At 34.9% G+C, this 19,599-nt stretch overlaps 2 protein-coding genes across 13 annotated transcripts in view; both read right to left on the bottom strand.

Moving 5' to 3' along the window:
- The window catches only part of LOC106140565 (cytoplasmic tRNA 2-thiolation protein 1), a 66,096-nt gene extending 61,656 nt beyond the window's left edge, over nt 1-4,440 (bottom strand). The window contains exon 1 of the mRNA XM_060944446.1: nt 4,430-4,440. The gene's annotated coding sequence lies outside the window, so the exon portion shown is untranslated. The remainder of the gene's footprint in view (nt 1-4,429) is intronic.
- LOC106140556 (rho guanine nucleotide exchange factor 15) overlaps nt 1-19,599 on the bottom strand; it is a 100,568-nt gene that overhangs the window by 35,077 nt on the left and 45,892 nt on the right. For 8 of the 12 annotated variants that reach the window (XM_060944429.1, XM_060944430.1, XM_060944428.1 and 5 more), the window contains 2 exons: nt 10,788-13,561; nt 10,163-10,263 (listed from right to left, as the gene is read on the bottom strand). In XM_060944429.1, coding sequence (XP_060800412.1) covers nt 10,163-10,263; nt 10,788-13,507 — 2,821 coding nt within the window. In that variant the 5' untranslated portion in view covers nt 13,508-13,561. Of the gene's footprint in view, nt 1-1,578; nt 1,718-10,162; nt 10,264-10,787; nt 13,562-19,599 lie in introns of those variants that run through there. The other 4 variants (XM_060944436.1, XM_060944440.1, XM_060944438.1 and 1 more) reach the window with 1 other exon arrangement.

The following is a 19,599-nucleotide window of genomic DNA, read 5'->3' as shown; positions in this document are numbered from 1 at the left end:
GACGTTTGAAACAGTCACGGTTGAGCAGGCAAACGCAACAAAACCGTGTGGTCGTTGCGAAATCACACTTGAATTCTGCTACTGAGGTAGATTTTGCAATACCTACCCAAATAGCAGTTACTTCTCTCAACAAGTTTGTTATCATAAGTAATGTTAACTAAGTAGGCCTACTTGCTTTATTGATTCTGAAGGATAAATTAGATACAATGGATCAGAAAATTGAATCAGTTATGGTGCAGTTTCAAAATCATGAGATATGAACGTGCGTGTATGGCGTTGCAATCAGAGCATTGCAAGTTGCAAAACAATGAAGGCGTAGCGAATAATCAGTTCCGCGGAAGGAGAACTGCACATTGAACAAACAGTTTATAGCTGCATAACATAGTTATGTCTGTAGAGGTAGTTATTACGCCGCCTAATTAAGATGAAATAAATAAAAATAAAAATGTAATTATAGTAAATGAAATGATTGATAACATAATGTTTTAAAATTTCATGTAGATCTGAGTTTTAGTAATGCGACACAAATAACATACAAATCAATGGTCAGCAACCTTTTGACAAATACTTAATTGGAAAGGTTCGTATAGTGACAAAGAGATTGTCAGCGATATTTTTGCTGATGAAGTCATTCATGGCATTGAATTTTTTAAATAGTGATCTGTGCTCTTAATCTTTATCTTTGGTATTCGGTCAGTCAGTGGTAGGTAGAATATGTTGCGGTTTGCCTATTTGCAATACAAACTCGTTAAGATTGTTCAATCGATTACGGTTGTGATAAATGTGTTGAGCAAACCAAATCGTATGATTTATGATGCGTAGTTTATTGTTTATATTACAGATAAAAGTATCAACACTGAAATTTTACTGCAAATTTTCAATCGGACACATCCTGATCATTTGTTTAGATGTTAATGATACGAACTTGCAGTTTCTACGAGTGGAATGTTGGTACTCTATCGTGAGAAAAACTACCAGATTTCGCCAATCTGTTTGACATTTTCAATCGTTACCGGTTTATTTTTAGAACCGTGAGATTGGCGGATACAAATAGTGCTTGCGTCATAAACTCGTTTGATTAAATGAGTATGATATTTAATTGAGTAATGACATACAAATCTAGTGAATACGTAAGTAGTCGTTAGTGAAATTGGTAATAGAAAAGGATATTAAAATGTAGATGAGTAATTTCGTCAATTAAGATGACCCGCACAGCAGAAAGCTTAAGTGTGCACGCAACATCATTTCTAGCAAAACCGTATAATACAAGAACACGGTGTTGCCTTCAAAAGAGAATACAAAGATAACAAAATGATAATGAATTGAAACATAACCAACATTGATGGACCGTAGCGAAGCGTGGCTAAAGATAATTTGTAATTAGCTATAAAAACACACTAGAAAGTAAACTACGTTAACATTGTGGATATGCCGCAAGTCTGTATGTGTAATACTTTGGAAGCTGTAAAATTTCGCGTTTACAAGATAAATTTTGACATTGCGCAGCCGGCCGGCGCGAGAACAAACAAGCACAACGATGTAACCATTGTGGAATTCAACAATAGGAACGACAAAAACCATTTCGTTAAAAACACTGTTGATTGCACTTATTCATCACTAATATATGAGAATAATAAACTTTATTCACGGTCGTTAATGGTCTTTAGACACGAACAGGACTTTCACTGGTCGGGTGCGCGCGGCGCGTCCGTTCAAGTGCGCGGGCGCAGGGCTGACTCGCGAGCGCGTTGCCCCGCGCCGTCCACCGTCCCTCTCCCACGCGAGCCTTTTGCGGCAATTGTAGCAAACACCACTTGTGTAGGTGTACCAGAATATCCTTTTAAGCACTACCCCAATCCTTTGTATTATTAACAGTTGAAGTGGAAATACACGTCATTATAACGTCAGACGTCACTCACTTTCTTGCTCATTGTAATTGAACATTATTATCAGATTGGCTATCTTTAACCATTCCAATAAAATATGAACATTTATAAAACCAAATTGAAATGAACATTTCTACTAAAATCTAATTGATGTAACGTGTAATAGTGACTATTGGACTACAATAAATTCGTTTATTAGAATAAATCTTACCTTAGTAAATATAACAGTTACATTTCTGAAAACTGGTTCTAGTTCAAGAATTTAGGGCGACATGCAATCAATTAAGCTATAGATTAAACGATGCCGTCAATTCAGCAATCCAGTCTGTAACGAAATCAATGTAACTTTAGACAATATTGAGGCAGTGTAACACAATGCTGATAACAAAATCTTAGCCGCAAGCGGTAAAGACTTGCTAATTGTTAAATGCAAGAAAACTGGAGCACCGCTCTCGATCGTGTCTATGATGTGACATAATGTCGGCGAAGTCGCCACTTGTGGGACTGATAAATAATGGATCCCACGTTCGAGTTGATCGAATATTTGACTGCGAGGCTTGCAAAACCTAAGGATTAAGCGAGTTGCTCTCAATTTGCTTGTGCCTTGTATTCTGTTCAGGGTTTGTATTACGGTTGACTGACAAGCTTTCCGCGGTTGCTTAACGAAGGCTAGTCTTGAAAAGGGGATAGCTACTTTATCCTTTGTTTTTTAATTGGTTATTCTACAATTGGAACACATGCATGCCATTTCCATGTATGCTGCAATGCAAACAAGTGAGATTGCAATAATAGTCTTTTTGAGAATGGACAATGTTATAATTTGACTATTGTGCTGGTCTTCTTGAAAAGAATTCTCATAATTACGTCGTTTACAACGTTTGCTAAAATTGTCTAGCGAAAGTCATAAATTATTCTCGTTTTAATATAATAAGGTAACTATTATATATATAAATCATTTAATTTCTTAAAACTATCTTCTGTTTAAATCCTTTTATGTGAAAATCTAGCTAATTTCAATATCAAGAACGAACAGTTGTTTCTCTTTGAAGATTTTCAACGCGTTTCTCGTCTCAAACCGGTGATTTACGGTTTTTATTCCAGCATTGTTTGCAGTTGTCTGGGATAATTTCATATCAGTCATTGTTTGGCGACAGATCTTTATTATCTTAATACGGCACTATGTTTACTGTCAACCATCTATAGTTTCTCCACAAAATTTTCCAATAAGTTTGAAATGTAAAATAATATTTTAAAGCCACTCGAGTAAAATCGTCGGTTAGGAATGAGGGCATGGCTTGTTCTGAACATGCATATCATTTTAATGGTACAAGTCATCGCATTACTCGCCTATTTGGTAAGACCAAAGCGTTCGTTACGCAAATCAGAACATTACAGCCTGCGGTCAGAGCACATTTTAGATTGTAATCGTGTGTTTAAAAAGATATTTGTTCGGCCGAGGATGACTAAACTTAAAGAATGTTTCAAGTTTAATAACAAATGGTCTGCCTGGAATTTCTTGTTGTTAGTGTAAACTGAATGGATATCCTATGTAAGTACAATCAATTGCAAAAAATCATAATAGCATACCACCAGGTATTTTATAAATGTATTTATTATAATATAAGGACAGCCGGTCCTGCAATCAGGAAGTGCATTAAGAAATGAAGGTTAACCGGAGTTATTAACAACCAAACATTCATGTGACGTATCTAAACATAAGGTGTTGGACATGTTTTCACTCACAGAGAATAGGGCCAAATACACTCCCTTGCTATGCTTCCAAACCTAAGAAACGCAAGACATTCTCCAAATTATCTACATTCGTATATTTTCGAAAATAATGAGATCACTATATCTGCGAAATTGTACAAGTAATCGAGGGTCTAGTAAAATTATTTCAGCAAGAGCAATTATTTTTAAAAGACAGATTCTATTCCACCCCGATGTTCCATTCCATGTACTCACAGATTTTATATCTCATCTTTATTCAATGGCGCAATTACTGAAAGTTTTACTTTATAAACGTTGATTTCATCAACTTCTGGGGTCAAGTTAATATTCTCTCACGGTGTCGTTCCCAGTTGTCAGTCCGTCTTGGAACTAAACACGATTGAAACAGAATTCGTCTCATCTGGGGGCTCAAATTGAGCATGAAATTTGTTTGTCGTGTTTCACGCACTGATTAAATATTGTTTTTACGCATCACCGTTTCAGCGTTCAAATTATGAGCCTTCAGATTCAGATGTCAAGTATCATAAATTCCGTGCATGACATGACACGCAAATAGACAACATCATTAACTCGGTTCTTGGGAATGTTTTAGCTGATGTTCATCATCTTGATACTTATTTAATAACTACTCATTTAGGTACAGAATTTGAAGGCTTAATAGTTTAATAGTCGTTTTTAGGATGTAGTATGTTGCCAGGTTTGGTTATCTTGTTAAAAAAAATAAGGTTAAGGATATATGGTTGTCATTTCATAAATTGCAAACGTGAGAAAGATTGAGACATTTGATTTGCATGGCTACCATGTACTCTGCTTGTATTTGTCGGTAGCGACTTCTTAAGTTAAATTTCGTGAATATTATAAGTTCCTCAACTCTCCGCTTGTAGAAATCCATACCATACAACGATATTAGTAATTTACAACTCAGTCATTCCCGTCAGCAACAGAAATTGGTATAATACTTTATTCCGAATTTGAGGGAGAAATATAGAAGGTGAACCCAAGAACACATTAATATAAGATATATATAAAAAGAACAATGGATTGCAGCATTTTCACAATAAATTATCGATGTTATTTCGGTGAATCATTCGTGTGGCCGAAACAGCGGCGTGAAAACCTCACCGCCTTCACTTTCTAAGGCCATGAACGATGATCTGTTGGCAACTGATGACTGGTTTGAAAATATAAAAGTATTTAAGTACAAAACCTTCTATTCCACAAGTAATAATATATGAAAGAAAACGCCGCAGGGAAGTTTGTTCCGCCACTTCAAATATTGAGGTAAGGTAAAGAGAAGACAATTGTACAGAATACTACTCGTAATTCAATGCAGAAATGAGATAAGCCAAATAATGAAATGTCTGGACAATTAGCGGCCGGCTGCGTTTGCGCGTCGCCCAATAAGGAAATCTGCGGAATACAATAATGGATACTGTCTCTCCCCAACAAAAGCTTGAGATTGTGACAATTATTTGTTATACTGATAGAAATTTGTAGGATTATGTTTACATTGGTTTTAAATATTTTGTGATAAAATATTTGTGGAAAAGATAATACATTTATAGCTTGTTTTGGAGACGAAAGTTTCAATCGCGTGATAGACTAAAGATTCTAATATAATTGTAATATTATATGTGTTTTCATGCGATGTCCAAGTCGATTTATATGTTTAAACGTAAAATATTTGTAATATGGGCATGATAATAACTTATGTAATAACTTAAGACAGAAGTTCCTTTAAGTAGAGACTAAATAGACTAACCGACTTGGTATTACATGGATCTCACAACTTTTTACGGTAGAAAGACTGAGCTGCGAGACTTGGGTTTTTTTACAGGATGTTTTTGATGGCTTGATATTTCTTTTAGTCTTATTTTTGTTAGAAGGTTGTGAAACTTAAACCTAAATTCGAGGCATCACAGTCCTTCTTCATTGTAACCAAATTTTATTTTACAAATATATTTTACGTGTCAGTATTATAATTAAACCTATATTTCAGTAACTAAATAAATGGACAATAAAGTAATACAGTGGACCCTCGATAATCCGACCCCTGTCTAGTCCGGCGCCCCCTGTAGTTCGACATGTCTTTGAATATGTATAACATATTTGACAATCTTCGCTAATGTAGATCATGCAGGTTTGAACACAAACCAAATAGAGATATGGTTTGAACATGTTACAACTTGTACGCGTAAGTGTATTGTTTTACTTAGTTTAAACCTAGAATCTTACCATTGGATATGTAATTTGTCGAATTACAAAGTAGTCTTTTGTAAAAAATCGGGACTATAGGAGCTCACAGACAGAGCTCTATAATCCGACAAATTCGATAGTCCGCTCTGCCCTGCATAATATTTGTCGGATTACCAGAGGTCCACTGTAACTAGTTTGCGACCCGCTCGCCCACTGTGAACTCGGCGTCGACACAATCGCAGAATTATTAATCGTACTAATTCTAACGTATTTCAAATAGGAATGAATTGTGCTCTAACGCACAATTACTGTTATGGTAAACGAATGCTTACTGACTAAGACTGGCTTAAATTGCGAGAGAGACTTACTTACTTATATGGATTGTTTTGTATAACTGAAGAGATGAAACTTGGATACTTTTACTTATAGAGAATTCGCTTAAAAGAAAATTGGTTCAAACAAAAATGTTCAAGTAAGTTTATGAGATATTCATTTCTTTATTAAAATTAATAACAATTGGAATTTATAAAAATAGTACCTATACAAAATTTTAAGTAACCTTCAATTTTTATATTAGTAGCCATGATATAAATGGTACGGAAAACTTCGTGTGCGAGTCCGACTCGCATTTGTTTTAATTACCTATCTATTTCTAATTTATCTAGTATAATCTAGTTCTCGAGCACACCAACCTATTAGGTTTGAATATAGAATGGGGGACGTGCCATTAAAACGTATAACAGAAATACGCGACTTGGGACTATTCATGAACGACCAATTGCATTTCCGAGAGCACATAATTAGGGCCTGTAAAATGGCTTTCAAGAATTTAGGCTTCATACTTAGGCAGGCCAATACTTTCACGAACATAACAGCTTTAAAAATTTTATACGACGCTTTGGTTAGAAGCCACTTAGAATATAATGCGGTAATATGGGCTCCTCATGAAGACAAGTACATCACGATGTTAGAACGGATTCAAAATAAATTCACAAGGTATCTTTATTTTAAGTTATATGGTGTTTACCCCTTTTACCCGCTCATGTATCCCACGTTATTTGTACTTGGTATGGTTGGCTACAATAAGTTAGAGGTAAGAAGAGATTTTGCATTAGCACGAATTGTGTTTAGTTTAATCAGGGGCAAGGCGGTTAATTCAGAAATCCCGGCTAATATTAGCCTGTCGGTTCCTGATAAGTACGTGCTGCGGAGACGCAGGCCTCGTTTATTTGAGGTACCGGGAGGGCGTACTAGCCTAGTTCAAAAATCTCCGTTTGTTCGCACGTTATTGTTATTAAACGAGGTGGCGGAATTGGTAGATTTGTTCTCGTGTTCTGTAAGCGAATTCACAAGAGTAACTCACTGTGTGATCTGTTATGGTGCTGTGGGCTGTAGGTAAATGATCCCAGTTGCCTACCGCTTGCTGTTCCGTATCAGATCACATTTTGGTCCTATATTTTGGAATTAGGTACATTGTTTTTATTTTGTTTCTTTTTTATTATTATTTAATGTGAATCATTGTAAGTATACTTATCGCATTAGTGTAATACTGTTAGGATAAGTATAAAGTTTGTGAATAAATAAATAAATAAATAAAGTTCTGAATTAAAAAATAAATAAATTAAAAGATCGCAAATCATTAAAGATAATAACAAATTTATCAAAATTCCCTTAAACATCATTCCGTTTCATGTTTGCATGTATTTAACATTTCAATTATAGATGGCGCGTTGATGTCTTTTCCAATGAGGGCCATCATTTTAATTGACTAGCTGTGCCCGCGACTTTGTCCGCGTGGTTTAGTTATTTTGGGCATCATTGAAGCTCTCAAGGATGAATAATTTTCCCCATTTTTTTTGCACATTTTCCATTATTTCTTTGCTCCTTATAGTTACAGCGTGATGTTATATAGCCTAAAGCCTTCCTCGATAAATGATCTATTCAACACAAATATAATTTTTCAATTCGAACCAGTAGTTTCTGAGATAAGCGCGTTCAAACAAACAAACTCTTCAGCTTTATAATATTTGTATAGATTACACAACAACTGATTCATGTCACTTAAATCCAAACAGATTCTTACCTATGTTTTACTTTTATTAATACCGTCAACAAGTGTTACTACTTCATTGCCTGACACCAATCTGATTTAGGAGCATTACATACATACATACATACATACATACAAATAATCACGCCTGTATTCCTTGCATGGTAGACAGAGCCAACAGTCTTCAAAAGACTGACAGACCACGTTCGGCTTTTTGGCTCGATGATAGAATTGAGATTCAAATAGTGACAGGTTGCTAGCCCATCGCTTAAAAGATGACTCAAATTGATAAACCTATCCCTCAGTCGCCTTTTACGACATCCATGGGAAAGAGAAGGAGTGGTCCTATTCTTTTTTGGAAGCATTAACTACATTTTTCGTTGTTTATAAGCCTATTTGATCGCTGAATGCTAAACATACACATGGGATGTTAAGTCAAAAAGCGACAGTTATATTCTTGTAGGGTACGAACGGATAAATTAAAAAAATATATATTAATAACTTTACCATTTTATCTAATGGTAATCACGCGAACCATGCCGTCAGATGGTACCGCTATCGATGTAGGTCAGCCTTATCTGCACCTGCTATCTTGGTCAGGTCATAGAACCAGTGACCGTAAATCAATAGTTTTGTTACAAACTTAAATTATTTTAGTAGAGCGGTAAGGTTAGAATGCGTGATGCGCATAAAAGGCATAAGATCATATACCACTACCACCAATGACTATTTTGAAGTTACGTACATTAGTTTGAATACTAACCAATGCTCGTACGGTAAGGGAAAACATCGCTAGGTAACCTGCACATTCAGGAGACTGAGTGTTTTACAATAAGTACCATCGACATGAGTTAGGTTCCCCTGCAAATGTTGCGGAGATCAGATGAGAGTCGTTTACAAAACTGACACCATCCAATCCAGTATCAAAGTCGTAAAGGCTCACCCCGGCATCCTCTCCAGAATGGATCCAGGACGAAGAAAGAAGGAGAGAATGCATATGCTTTGTCGATTGTCGTGATTAGAACCACAGACTTCAATTCAAACCCACACTGAGGTGTCTCAGAGCGGAGTCGAGCGCGCCAGGAATCCGGCAGCCGCCCACCATGGCGGCCCGTCAACTTGTTGCAACACAATAATTATTGTCATTGCAATGCCCGCTGTTCGGTGTAAAATAATCAAAGCGCAGAACTAGCCCTTTCAAGTCGTATATCAATTTATTTTCAACAAAGGATTCATACGAGTATTTTCAATCATGTAATCCCATCGCCTAAAAGGTTTATCAGCCTATCCCTTATTCACCTATTACGACACCTATGGGAAAGAGAAAGAATGAGTGGTGGACCTATTCTTTTTTTTATTGGTGCCGGTAACCACACGGTACAATTTCTTATTTAATTTTAGTATGGATATGGGTTTATACTAGATAGTAGTTTTTAATTTGTAAATTTCTGTATTGCCAGTCAATAGTAAGACTGAAAGAGACCGCTTCATTGGATACGCACGTTGTTGAAATTTATAACTTTCCGTAATTAAATACTATTATGTACCTAATTGATGTTCTGTGAAAATGATTTAATAATGAAATGAGTCCAATGTTTCTGAGAGAGAGAGATTTCCGTAGATTAACTCTTACAAACAAACAATCAAAGTAACCTTTTCATGTTTATATTATTATGCCGATTTGTTGAAAAAATTTATCACCGTTTCCATTTTTGTAATATGGATATTTTGCGAGACCTCTCAATGCTCATTATTTTATAAGACGAGTGCATTGACGTGCAATAGTTTGGATTGAGTTGGAAATGAGAGCATGAGACATTAGCAATATCACAATTATTAATAGAATTAATTAAAGAATAATTTCATTGTATTCAGAGTAATTATAAATGTCTGATTGCATTATTATATTTTTTAATTTAATCCAAAAGGATTAATCAAAAGGGTCGACGATAAGTTGTAAGTTATGAGATTAAAAATGTTTTCACTTAGTATTATAATATGATCACGATCTGATTGCGGGAATCCATATGCTAAATTTAACGAAAAACAAATATACCCACATTAAAAAATAATTAACACAATAAAGTTACACCAAATAAATAAAAATATGTTTACTAAAAATCTATGGTAATATCACGCCATCTATCGAGATCGATGCTAAACATCTATAGAACAACTATCATTATATTCATTTGATAATTCCAACGAGAAATCATAGATGGCGCTCCTTGTAAGGAATTCAGTTCTTACGCACGCGAATTAAATATTTTAGAAATTAAAGTTTTATATTAACACTGACCTTTTTGTTCGTTGTTTCGTTCTGGTGATTTCTGCCATTGGTGCCGCACCTTCTGTGACCAGCTGACTGGACTCTTCCTTCCTCGACTTACTTCTTGGACACTGTAATCCAAAACAATAAAATTCATTATAGAAATTATTTTTTTATGGTCTAAGTCTAAACTCCATGCATGTGCGGTTAACAACAGCTTTATTTCAACTGAATCTTTTAGCATTATTCTTTATCGAAAACAGATAACTGTGTTTGCATTGCTCTTTGGAAAAATGTGATAGGAAAGTATTGCAATATCTGCACATGCAACAATTTGGGTTATTCAGACACTCAACAATGCCATTAATTAGATGATAAATCGTAATGATAATAGGGTGAAACATACAAATAATTTTTTTTTGTAATTTGTATAGAGAATTGTTGCAGCCATATACAAGAAATAGTGATGTCTACTTAGTTATGAATTAGAATAAATGCAATGTTTGTTCTATTCTTTTTTCCAAAAAATAAAAATAATCCGTTATTTTCTTTTAATCTACGAGCTTCTGTTTGAAGAAATTATAAAAAAATGCTCTTTTTATTATCTTCATAGTTTCAATGTGAAAAATTTTAAATAATAAATTAAGGTACTCACATGATAATCTTCTGCTCATCAGTTTTCTCCTCATCAGAGATGTCGACCCAATCGTCACTCCTGTCACTGGCGCTGGTCTCGCTACTGGGGACTTGGAACGCGACCTCGTGTCCATTGTAGCTCAACACAGACCGCTGGCCGTAAATGCTGTTGGTTTTCTGCTCGCTTGATACAGTGCAGTGACTTATATTCGAAACAGTATCAAAAGACAAGCGTTTTTGTACAGCAGACGTCAACTGCTTCTTCACATTACTCCGCAGTTTCACCAAACTTGGACTATTTGGTATACTCTCGTAGCAGTGCGACAAAGAAGCCCCATCCCCGTGTTTGATCGTGTCGTAAATATTCTCAGTGTCATTGTATCCAGTATAATCCGACACAAATGAGCGTCTACTACCATTACTATTTGGACTGCAGTCTTTTGATTTCGAAGTTTGAGGCGGAATCTTTTCGTAAATTCTCTCAGATCCAATCTTCTCGTAACTCACAGTAGACGTTCCACTTACCGATTTTGATATTACGTAGTTGTTTTTGGTTTTGTCTGAAGGAACGGGACGATAATTTTCAGCTATTTGAATACCAGAACTGGAGGTCACACAATATGGTTTGACAAGTGACTTACAATATTCATATCCATCGTCACTGTCGCCATCTCCACGTGTCCTCTCTTCTAATTTGCTATCGCAAAGTTCATAGTTATGAAAACTACTCTCATCACCTTCTGGGTGTGACCTTAGTTCCAACAGACACTGGTAAATATTATCTTCCTTCGTAATACCATCTGGTGATACTGAGGGGCTGTTCTGAGGAATTTCGGGTAAAGGGCAGTTCATTATTGATGATACACTTGTATCATGGGCTTTAATAAGAATGATAGTGACGTTTTCAGTGTCATTGGGTTCCAAAAGTTCGTAATCATTTTCGACCACTGATTCTTTTCGCGGTTTTGACGTATAACCAACAAGAACGTCTTTATTAACAGCTTCGACTAGATTTGTTTCAAAATCAGAACAAGGATCCCATTTAGGATCTTTTATCTTCTTATTATCATTTTGAGATTCATTTAATTCCAGTTTTTGAGATTCCTGTGGCAGTGAGATTTCTGACGAATCCTGCTCACAATTTATAGTGACTTCATTGTTCGATGAACATAAGATACTGTACGGACTGTCTGATGGAGATTTTTCAGTATCTGAATAAATACTGCTTTTTCTCCTCCATAAAAATGACTCATTAGGGGTAATGCATGAACTTAACTCTTGATATGTTTTATCCTCTGCTTGTTTACTTTGATCTGCCTCATGCGGTTCACTTGAATTAATTACTACTGAAGTGTTTTCATTATCATCCTCTTGAATAATTTCAACCACTTTTAAGGGTAATTTTTCGGAATGAATGTAATTAGTTTTAAACTTTTTCTTTTCGTACGATGAATAAATAGGTTCCTTTTTTTTCTCCACATTTTGATTTTTACTCTCAATTGGCTTTAGAATATTATTATTTATTATCGGTTTGATAGTTTTAATTTTCGGTACACCGTCTTTGACTACCAAGTTTTTCGTTAAAACTAGTGATGATTTCTTTTCAGGTACTTTGGGTTTTTCTTTTATGGGAATTGTACTTTTTGCATTAACATTTTGTTTCTTTAATGTGTTGGAATTTGATTGTGCCGTAATTTCACATTCAAATTTTTTAATAACATTTTTCACTACGTTATTCTGTGGTATATTTCTATCCTTCTTTGGTTCGGCTTCTTTCGTGTTGACAGGACTACCATCCACACAATCTGACCCACTTTGTTCGGTGTTAGCATCTTGATATTTGAGTTGTCTTTTTGGCGATTTTGGTATTTTAGTGCCGTCTGATTTGGATCGTATGACACGGATTTTGGTTGAAGAGCTATCAGATAATAACAATTTATCAATAGAATCCATGCTGGAGCAACGTTTTCTATTATAACGTCTCCTGGATCCCCTTCTCTGTCGCAACACTATTTTGATGTTTGGACTAGAGCTCATCGTTGAAGACGGCGAAGAACTATTACTAAGTGAACAGCGAGAGCTGGATTGTATATCTTCTATTGTTTTCACAAGCTTTGATTGTTTTATTGACGAAGTATGTGAATCAGTAACTAAATTATTAAATTTCTTGGTTAATTCAGCAACATTACTACTATTTATAGTCATCGTCTTCATAGCGACTGGTGGTCTTCTATAAGATGTTGATGCGTTTTTAATTTTGAAGCTAACTTTTCTTTGTTGTTGTTCCATTTTTTTCTTAACATTGGGTGATATGTCTACCGGTTTAGAGTCAAAGTTCTTTTCTTTAGTATTTAGTCTTGTTGATTTGATATTCTTTCCTCCGCCTGTGCTTCTTGGATCATCACTAGCGGTGGTGATTGCTAACTGAGCGTAGTGAATAGATGGTTCTTCTTTTTTAACTACAGATGGAGGGCGTGGTGGTGAAAAATTTACGGTTGAGTTTAAAAATGCCATCTTTGCCTCATTGATAGACTTCGTTCTTTGATTCGCAGGTGTCAAAGTATTTATTGGGACAGAGTAGACACATTTACTATTATTTTTGTTTTCCGTAATGGCCATGCTATCGTTATCTGGTAATATAAAATTTTTCAGCAATGCTTTGATAGTTCCAGGCTCTTTGCCATCTGGGTTAAAGCCCTTTATCATATATTTGTTCGTTGATATAGCTTCCTCTTCCATTACATTGTTCAATAATATTTGTGATTGATATCTTCGTCTGCTTGTCTACGCCATCTGCAACAAAAAATTAAACACATTAGTGATTGAAGGAAGTAATTACCTATCGTTAATGTAATTATTTGTATAATGGCCATGTGATGAAATCATCTATGTACCTATATTTAAAGGGATATTTACATAAACAAATGTACAATAGTGTGCATAAAAGCGAAAGTTAAAAGTTTGCGGGGTTTTTCTGCCACGTTCCATACACTTCAACAATTTTCCTGTGTCGTTATTTTAATAGCTGCTATTGTGCTTTTAAATTTCTCACGTGATTGCATCTGAACATGACTGTGTCTGTAGACAGGTGATTGGAGATTTACGAGGTAATACCATATTAGCAAATATATAATCTCGTTAGAATAGCGTCTTAAGCAGTGCCATAGTTAGTGTTATTTTGAATCTTATGCTAGCTGCCAGCAATATGAGAAACTTTTATTACTTCGTTTTTAAAATCGACTGCTGAGGATTCCAAAGTTAGTGAATAAGATTTAATTATGTGGCAAATAAAGAATAATTTTACAGTTGCAATTTAAAAGTGACTGAAAACAATTTATTTTTTGACGTGGAACAAAACGTGTAAAAACTAAAATTTTACTTCATAATTACTAACGTTTCTATACTAAATCAAACTAACTAACTAACGTAACTATAAAAAATTAAAATCCGTTGTGTACTTTTAAAGATCTAAACATACATACAGATATAGGGAAGGGACAGACGCCGAAAGCGACTATGCTTTACACTATGAAGCGATAGTGATGTATGATGAATGATGCATATATTAAATTTCTGGAATAAAATTTGCAATTGCCATATCATCTTATCGTCTGGACACCGTGAACAAAACAATCGACGCCATGTTTGAATGACAATAGCCACACCGAACATTACAACACAAATATGTTAACAGTAAGTAGGCGGCACCGCCTCATTGTTACTTGTATTTATGGCGTTGAACATAAATGTGCGTATAACATTAGCTGTTTTTACATTCAGTCCTAGTCAATGGTGTAATGAAAGTAAAACCTTTCTTTTTCAATGGAACTTTCGTCGTTTTGAAAAGATTTAGGATTTTGTATTTGGGTTCATGGAAAACTTACTTTCTGTCGTAAACTTTATTTACGCCAGTAATGTACCTACTCAAATGATTTTCACTTATTTTGTTTCCGATGATCGAAGGCAGAGATGATAAAAGCATATCTTTTACAAAGTAAAAAAAAAATGTATAATAGTAAAATTAAAGTTTCAACCATCGCATCGGTAAAAACAATGCTTGGTTAGTGCTTACACAAAAGAGATTGTGAATAAAGTACTTACAAACCAATTGCTCCGTGTGCTTTACCGATAGACACTGTTCTTTATGCTAACATACCTACAAATCCTACATTACTCGCAAACAAACGAGCTGTTTTATCGATACACAGTTCAGTTTATCATTCTAACAAGTGGGGTCACAAGGTGGCACTTTCACTGCAGCAGGGCAGGAACGTGGTCGATGTCAACATGATCACTGATCTTGAAGATACGATGTAAGGGATAGTCACCCATGATTGTGGTGACAAGCGTGATTAGCAACGGACATGGTACCCACTTTCAACAATTACCAATTGTCTTGATAGTTCTGTGATTTATGATGATATTTTAAAACACATTATTGTTTGCTATTGAAAGATTGATAAAGCAAATATATACATGGATAATTGGAATGTTGTAAGGCAAACTTATTTTGTCCAAATTGAGGATGTCCTGGTGTGGAGAAAGGTCGGATAAAAAGTACCATGAACCGACAAACTTTCAGGCAAAGCGCTATGAATGTGGGTGAAAGAGGCGTGATTTTGTTTGCACTGTTAGAGGTAAGTCAGCTAAGGATAAGACTAGTTAGTTACCAAATATTCAAGGTGGGTTGAAATCAGACAGCAATCGACAGTAAAAACTTTGAAAAGCCGATTTAGACCTGTCAATTTTAGCAGAAGCTTCAAAGCTGACAGTGATAGTCATGAATGCAATCGTTGGTTAAGGAGGATAGAATTGTACATGGTAATGGTTTTCTAGCTAGCATGTTAAACGTAATACCTTATCGGCATGAAATGATACAACATTCGAATACAAATAAGACGTGCTAGAACAAGACAATAAGATCCAGATGAATTCAAGCAAGTGAATAAATTTTTGTTCCTTTTTAAATATAAAACTACATTACAAACATCATAAAAACACTAATTTAATGAATTAAAAGTGGCATGGTCTAGAAATCTGGAGCCATAAAGTTGGTAAAAAATATTTGATATTCTAAATATTGGAATATTCTATTACGAGTAAAAATTGTGACTGTTGAAAACAGCATGAATAAATCTAGTTAACAATAATTTTAATCTGAAATAAGATGACAGTAATAATGTTTTAGATTTCAATTTTGAACAAATAGCTTAAATGGATCAATAAAAGTGAATAATGATGTCAATTCACACAAACATTGCACAATAGCGCGTGGGATAGTTACCGATCGTTATAATTTAAAGTCATACCGTATCGTTAACCTCTTAGAAAGTGGGCAATACGTGAAACAAATTGAAGTGTTAATGTAGACTGATACGTGCATAAGGGATAGTTCTCAGGGAAATTGTGATGTAGCAGTAACGGGTTATGGTAGAGTTTGTGGTTTTGTTATTATTGTCAAATGAGGAAACTTTTTTAAAGATATGTGATGCGATGTGGACGTGGCATCTTTTGAAGAGACCTTTGTCGGCCTTTGTCAAAGTTTGTCTTTAAAGAAGAAATTATATGTAACAATTTTTGATACAATAACTTATATATTGCCAAGAAGAAGGGCAGTTTCTGTTAAAGAGGTAGTTCTGGTTGTCGATACGATACGAACAACGTCACTAAAAATTATTATGCTACGAGTATGTGGTCGATGGAGCATTACAGAAAATTTATTCTGATTTTGAGACTTTCTGAGAGATTATCTGTCTGTTTCTGTTGTGTTGTTATGAAATCCAAAAATCAAAACCATATTTGTCACTGACAAACAACCTGCTCGGCAGATTATTTGTCAATAACAAAATAATAGTTTCACTTATTAATATTAGCTATTGTTTGAAAGTAAAAGTTTATACCGAGAACGGATACTGATGCAAATTGATTGGCGTTCAACAAATACACCACCGGCCATTGTCTGTCTGTCTGTATGTCAAAATGTAACCACCTGGTGTTTTGCATATGATCGTTGTCCAGTCAATCCTTTCACTATGTTGGATTCGTGAAAAAATAAACAACATAAACATGTCAGCATGTTTCATTCTGTTCATAATGTCTGACTGAATTGGTGATTGAGAGGCGTGCACATAGTCTGAAGAAACATTGTTATATCGTTTCATATAGCATGTCAATGGACACATGTCTATAGTTTGAGCGGTCTTCGATTTAAAGCCTATAATGTATTAAAGATTAAGGGTACTCGTAGTTCTAGATCTGTTTGTAACAAGAGAGTCAAGAAGAGACAAATGCAAAAATCCAACTTTGAGTAATTTGATAAGGAATTACATTCCACCCTTCGAGTCTGTTAAAGACTTTTGGCTGTGACTTTTGACCCCGTTAGGAATTTAGACTGTAATATTAATCACTTGACCGCGTTAGTAAAAATGCACTTGACGTAAAGGTGGTTATTAGCGGATAGTTATTAGTAAATATCCTTTCCATAGTTCATTCTTGTAAGTACCGCCATTGACAATAGTAAACTTTCCCAAAAGTTATTTCTACCATTGACATTTTTCCATGCGCGGGCAACACACAAACCTATAAAAAAACAAAAGGAGGCATTATTTGAAATTCGAACGCCGCCAAGGCCGCGCTTTCCGCGGGCGTCAAGAGCCCCATTGCCCAGTTAGTATAACTGTTTGTCTTAGCCAAAATAACGGAACTTGCGCTCGATGAATCGTGAATGGCTTCGGAAATTTTCTGTAAAGTTTGGAAAGAAAATTGAGGCGCAAACATTGACTTTTAGCGTTGTAACTACTAATAACAATGTATTTATTGTGATGGGAAAGAATGATTAAAAAAGTAAGGGGTAGAGTGTGGGATTCTTAAAGCGTATTCATCTGACGTTCGTCTGTGCCACATAAATACAAGCCTTATATCACGCATTTGTCCCTTACAGGAGCAGTCTGAGCAAATTCGAAAGCCACGTGCATCTTAATGGCTCAATGTCAGTGCAATTACTTTTTTAAAGAATACGAATTCCAATTTTTAAATCCAAAATTAAAAACAAAATTTAAGCTATATACAAACACGGTGACTTTTTTTCTCTCCTACAGCTGTAGCCATCTTTATTTTATACTCAGTTTTCAGCAAAACAGCTCCTTTGCGCGAGTAAGAAAACATTCCCACACAAATCTTTCCCCAGAGCTATTAAATAGTTTTATGTCAATGTCTAAGCATATAATTCTTTTAACAATTAAATAACACAAATCTGATGGAAACTGCATTCGGCCTCACACGCCGGTAATTTATACAATTTCTAGGTCAATAAATAACCTCAGTTATAAATTCTAGTATAAGGAGTTTCGCTGAGTAATCAAAACATTACATAATAAAATAACTTTTTGAATTTTATAATTTGTCGTTCCTAAAAATCCTAAAATAAGGTTGATTCCGGGAAGAATCTTTTCCTGAAAATTAGGACATGTTCGTGATATTGATAACAAGCTTTTACCTATTAAGCTAAATTTAAGCTAAATTTTTGTATTAAAGACTTTGCATATTGCAAAAGAGATAAAAATACTTCTCATTTTACGTATAGCGTCAATATTTCTATGCCTGCCAGTATTCAAATTTTAATTCCATCTGATGATGGAATGGATACGCTGGATGGCTTTCACCACCTGAATAGGACGGATCCCATCCTTCAGGGTCCTATTTTGAGACTGTTGATTCTATCAATCACGTATTTTTATGTAGGTAACGCGATAAAATACTGAACTGAAAAGTCCAAGTGAACTACAACAACAGTTGAATATAATCTGAAGCATTATTATATAACATTTGACAGCAAATGATCTAGGAAATAATCAATGCTTGATAGTGAAAAAGACAAAGTTATCAACAATCTCTGTTTTTTAGTTGGTCATATAACAATTACACTTGATGGACTTTCCACTCATTATGACGGATCACGTAGACTAGCGACAATATTGCCAGTTTTTATATGACACAAAGACTCTGTAATAAATGTGTTACCTAACATAATACGACTTACGCTAGAAGCACTAAAACAGTACATATAAACCTCTCACTAACTTTTTTAATATCTATACAGCTGTCTAAGAGTGTATTTTTTTTTAGGATTTAAGTACGTTATGTGAGATTTACAATTTAAACGTTGTGTGTGTAATATAAGCAATGTATTATTATGACAATAGTAGGGATTACAAATGTAATTGAGCATACTTTCTTAAGGTTGGGTTTTTTCAAAGCGACATTCATTGGGCAGATGTGAGATAGATTTCTTTTGTAAAATTCGTTGGCCTTTTGGAAAAAAAATCGTTTTATTCACTTATTTTTTTTTGCAATGTAAAGGTATTTTTTTGTATCGTTATCATCATGTCTTCACTCCTCACGCTCTATTCCGGTCGGAAAGTAATTTTGTTTTAATATTGGTGTCTCGTATATACACTATCTTTATTTGTCATTTCGATATTTCTACTTTTATTGAAATATAACTTAATAACTGATTAGTTTTGGAAACAGCTCGCAAGTATTTTACAATTCACAGATCTTCTTCTCTTGTTTAAAACTCCTTCTACTTGTTTCAAACCCAAAATAATATGTTAACATAACTTGAAAGTCAGAACAGGTAAACTGAATTTATCAAAGATTAAACAGTAAACAAACTTAACGTAAACTCATAGTGCCAAAGGGCTACCGACGTAACTTAGACAAGGGAGCCGTTGAATTATGCACATGTTTCATTTTTATCGACTTTCACTCGTGGGACGAAAGTGACAGTATTGATGGTATTGATGCCAATTAAATGCATGCTTCGAACCTTC

Source organism: Amyelois transitella, chromosome 5 (genome assembly GCF_032362555.1).
Source record: "Amyelois transitella isolate CPQ chromosome 5, ilAmyTran1.1, whole genome shotgun sequence".
NCBI lineage: Eukaryota > Metazoa > Arthropoda > Insecta > Lepidoptera > Pyralidae > Amyelois > Amyelois transitella.
Note: the sequence above shows the minus strand (reverse complement) of the source record. Positions and strands in the feature narration are given on the sequence as shown.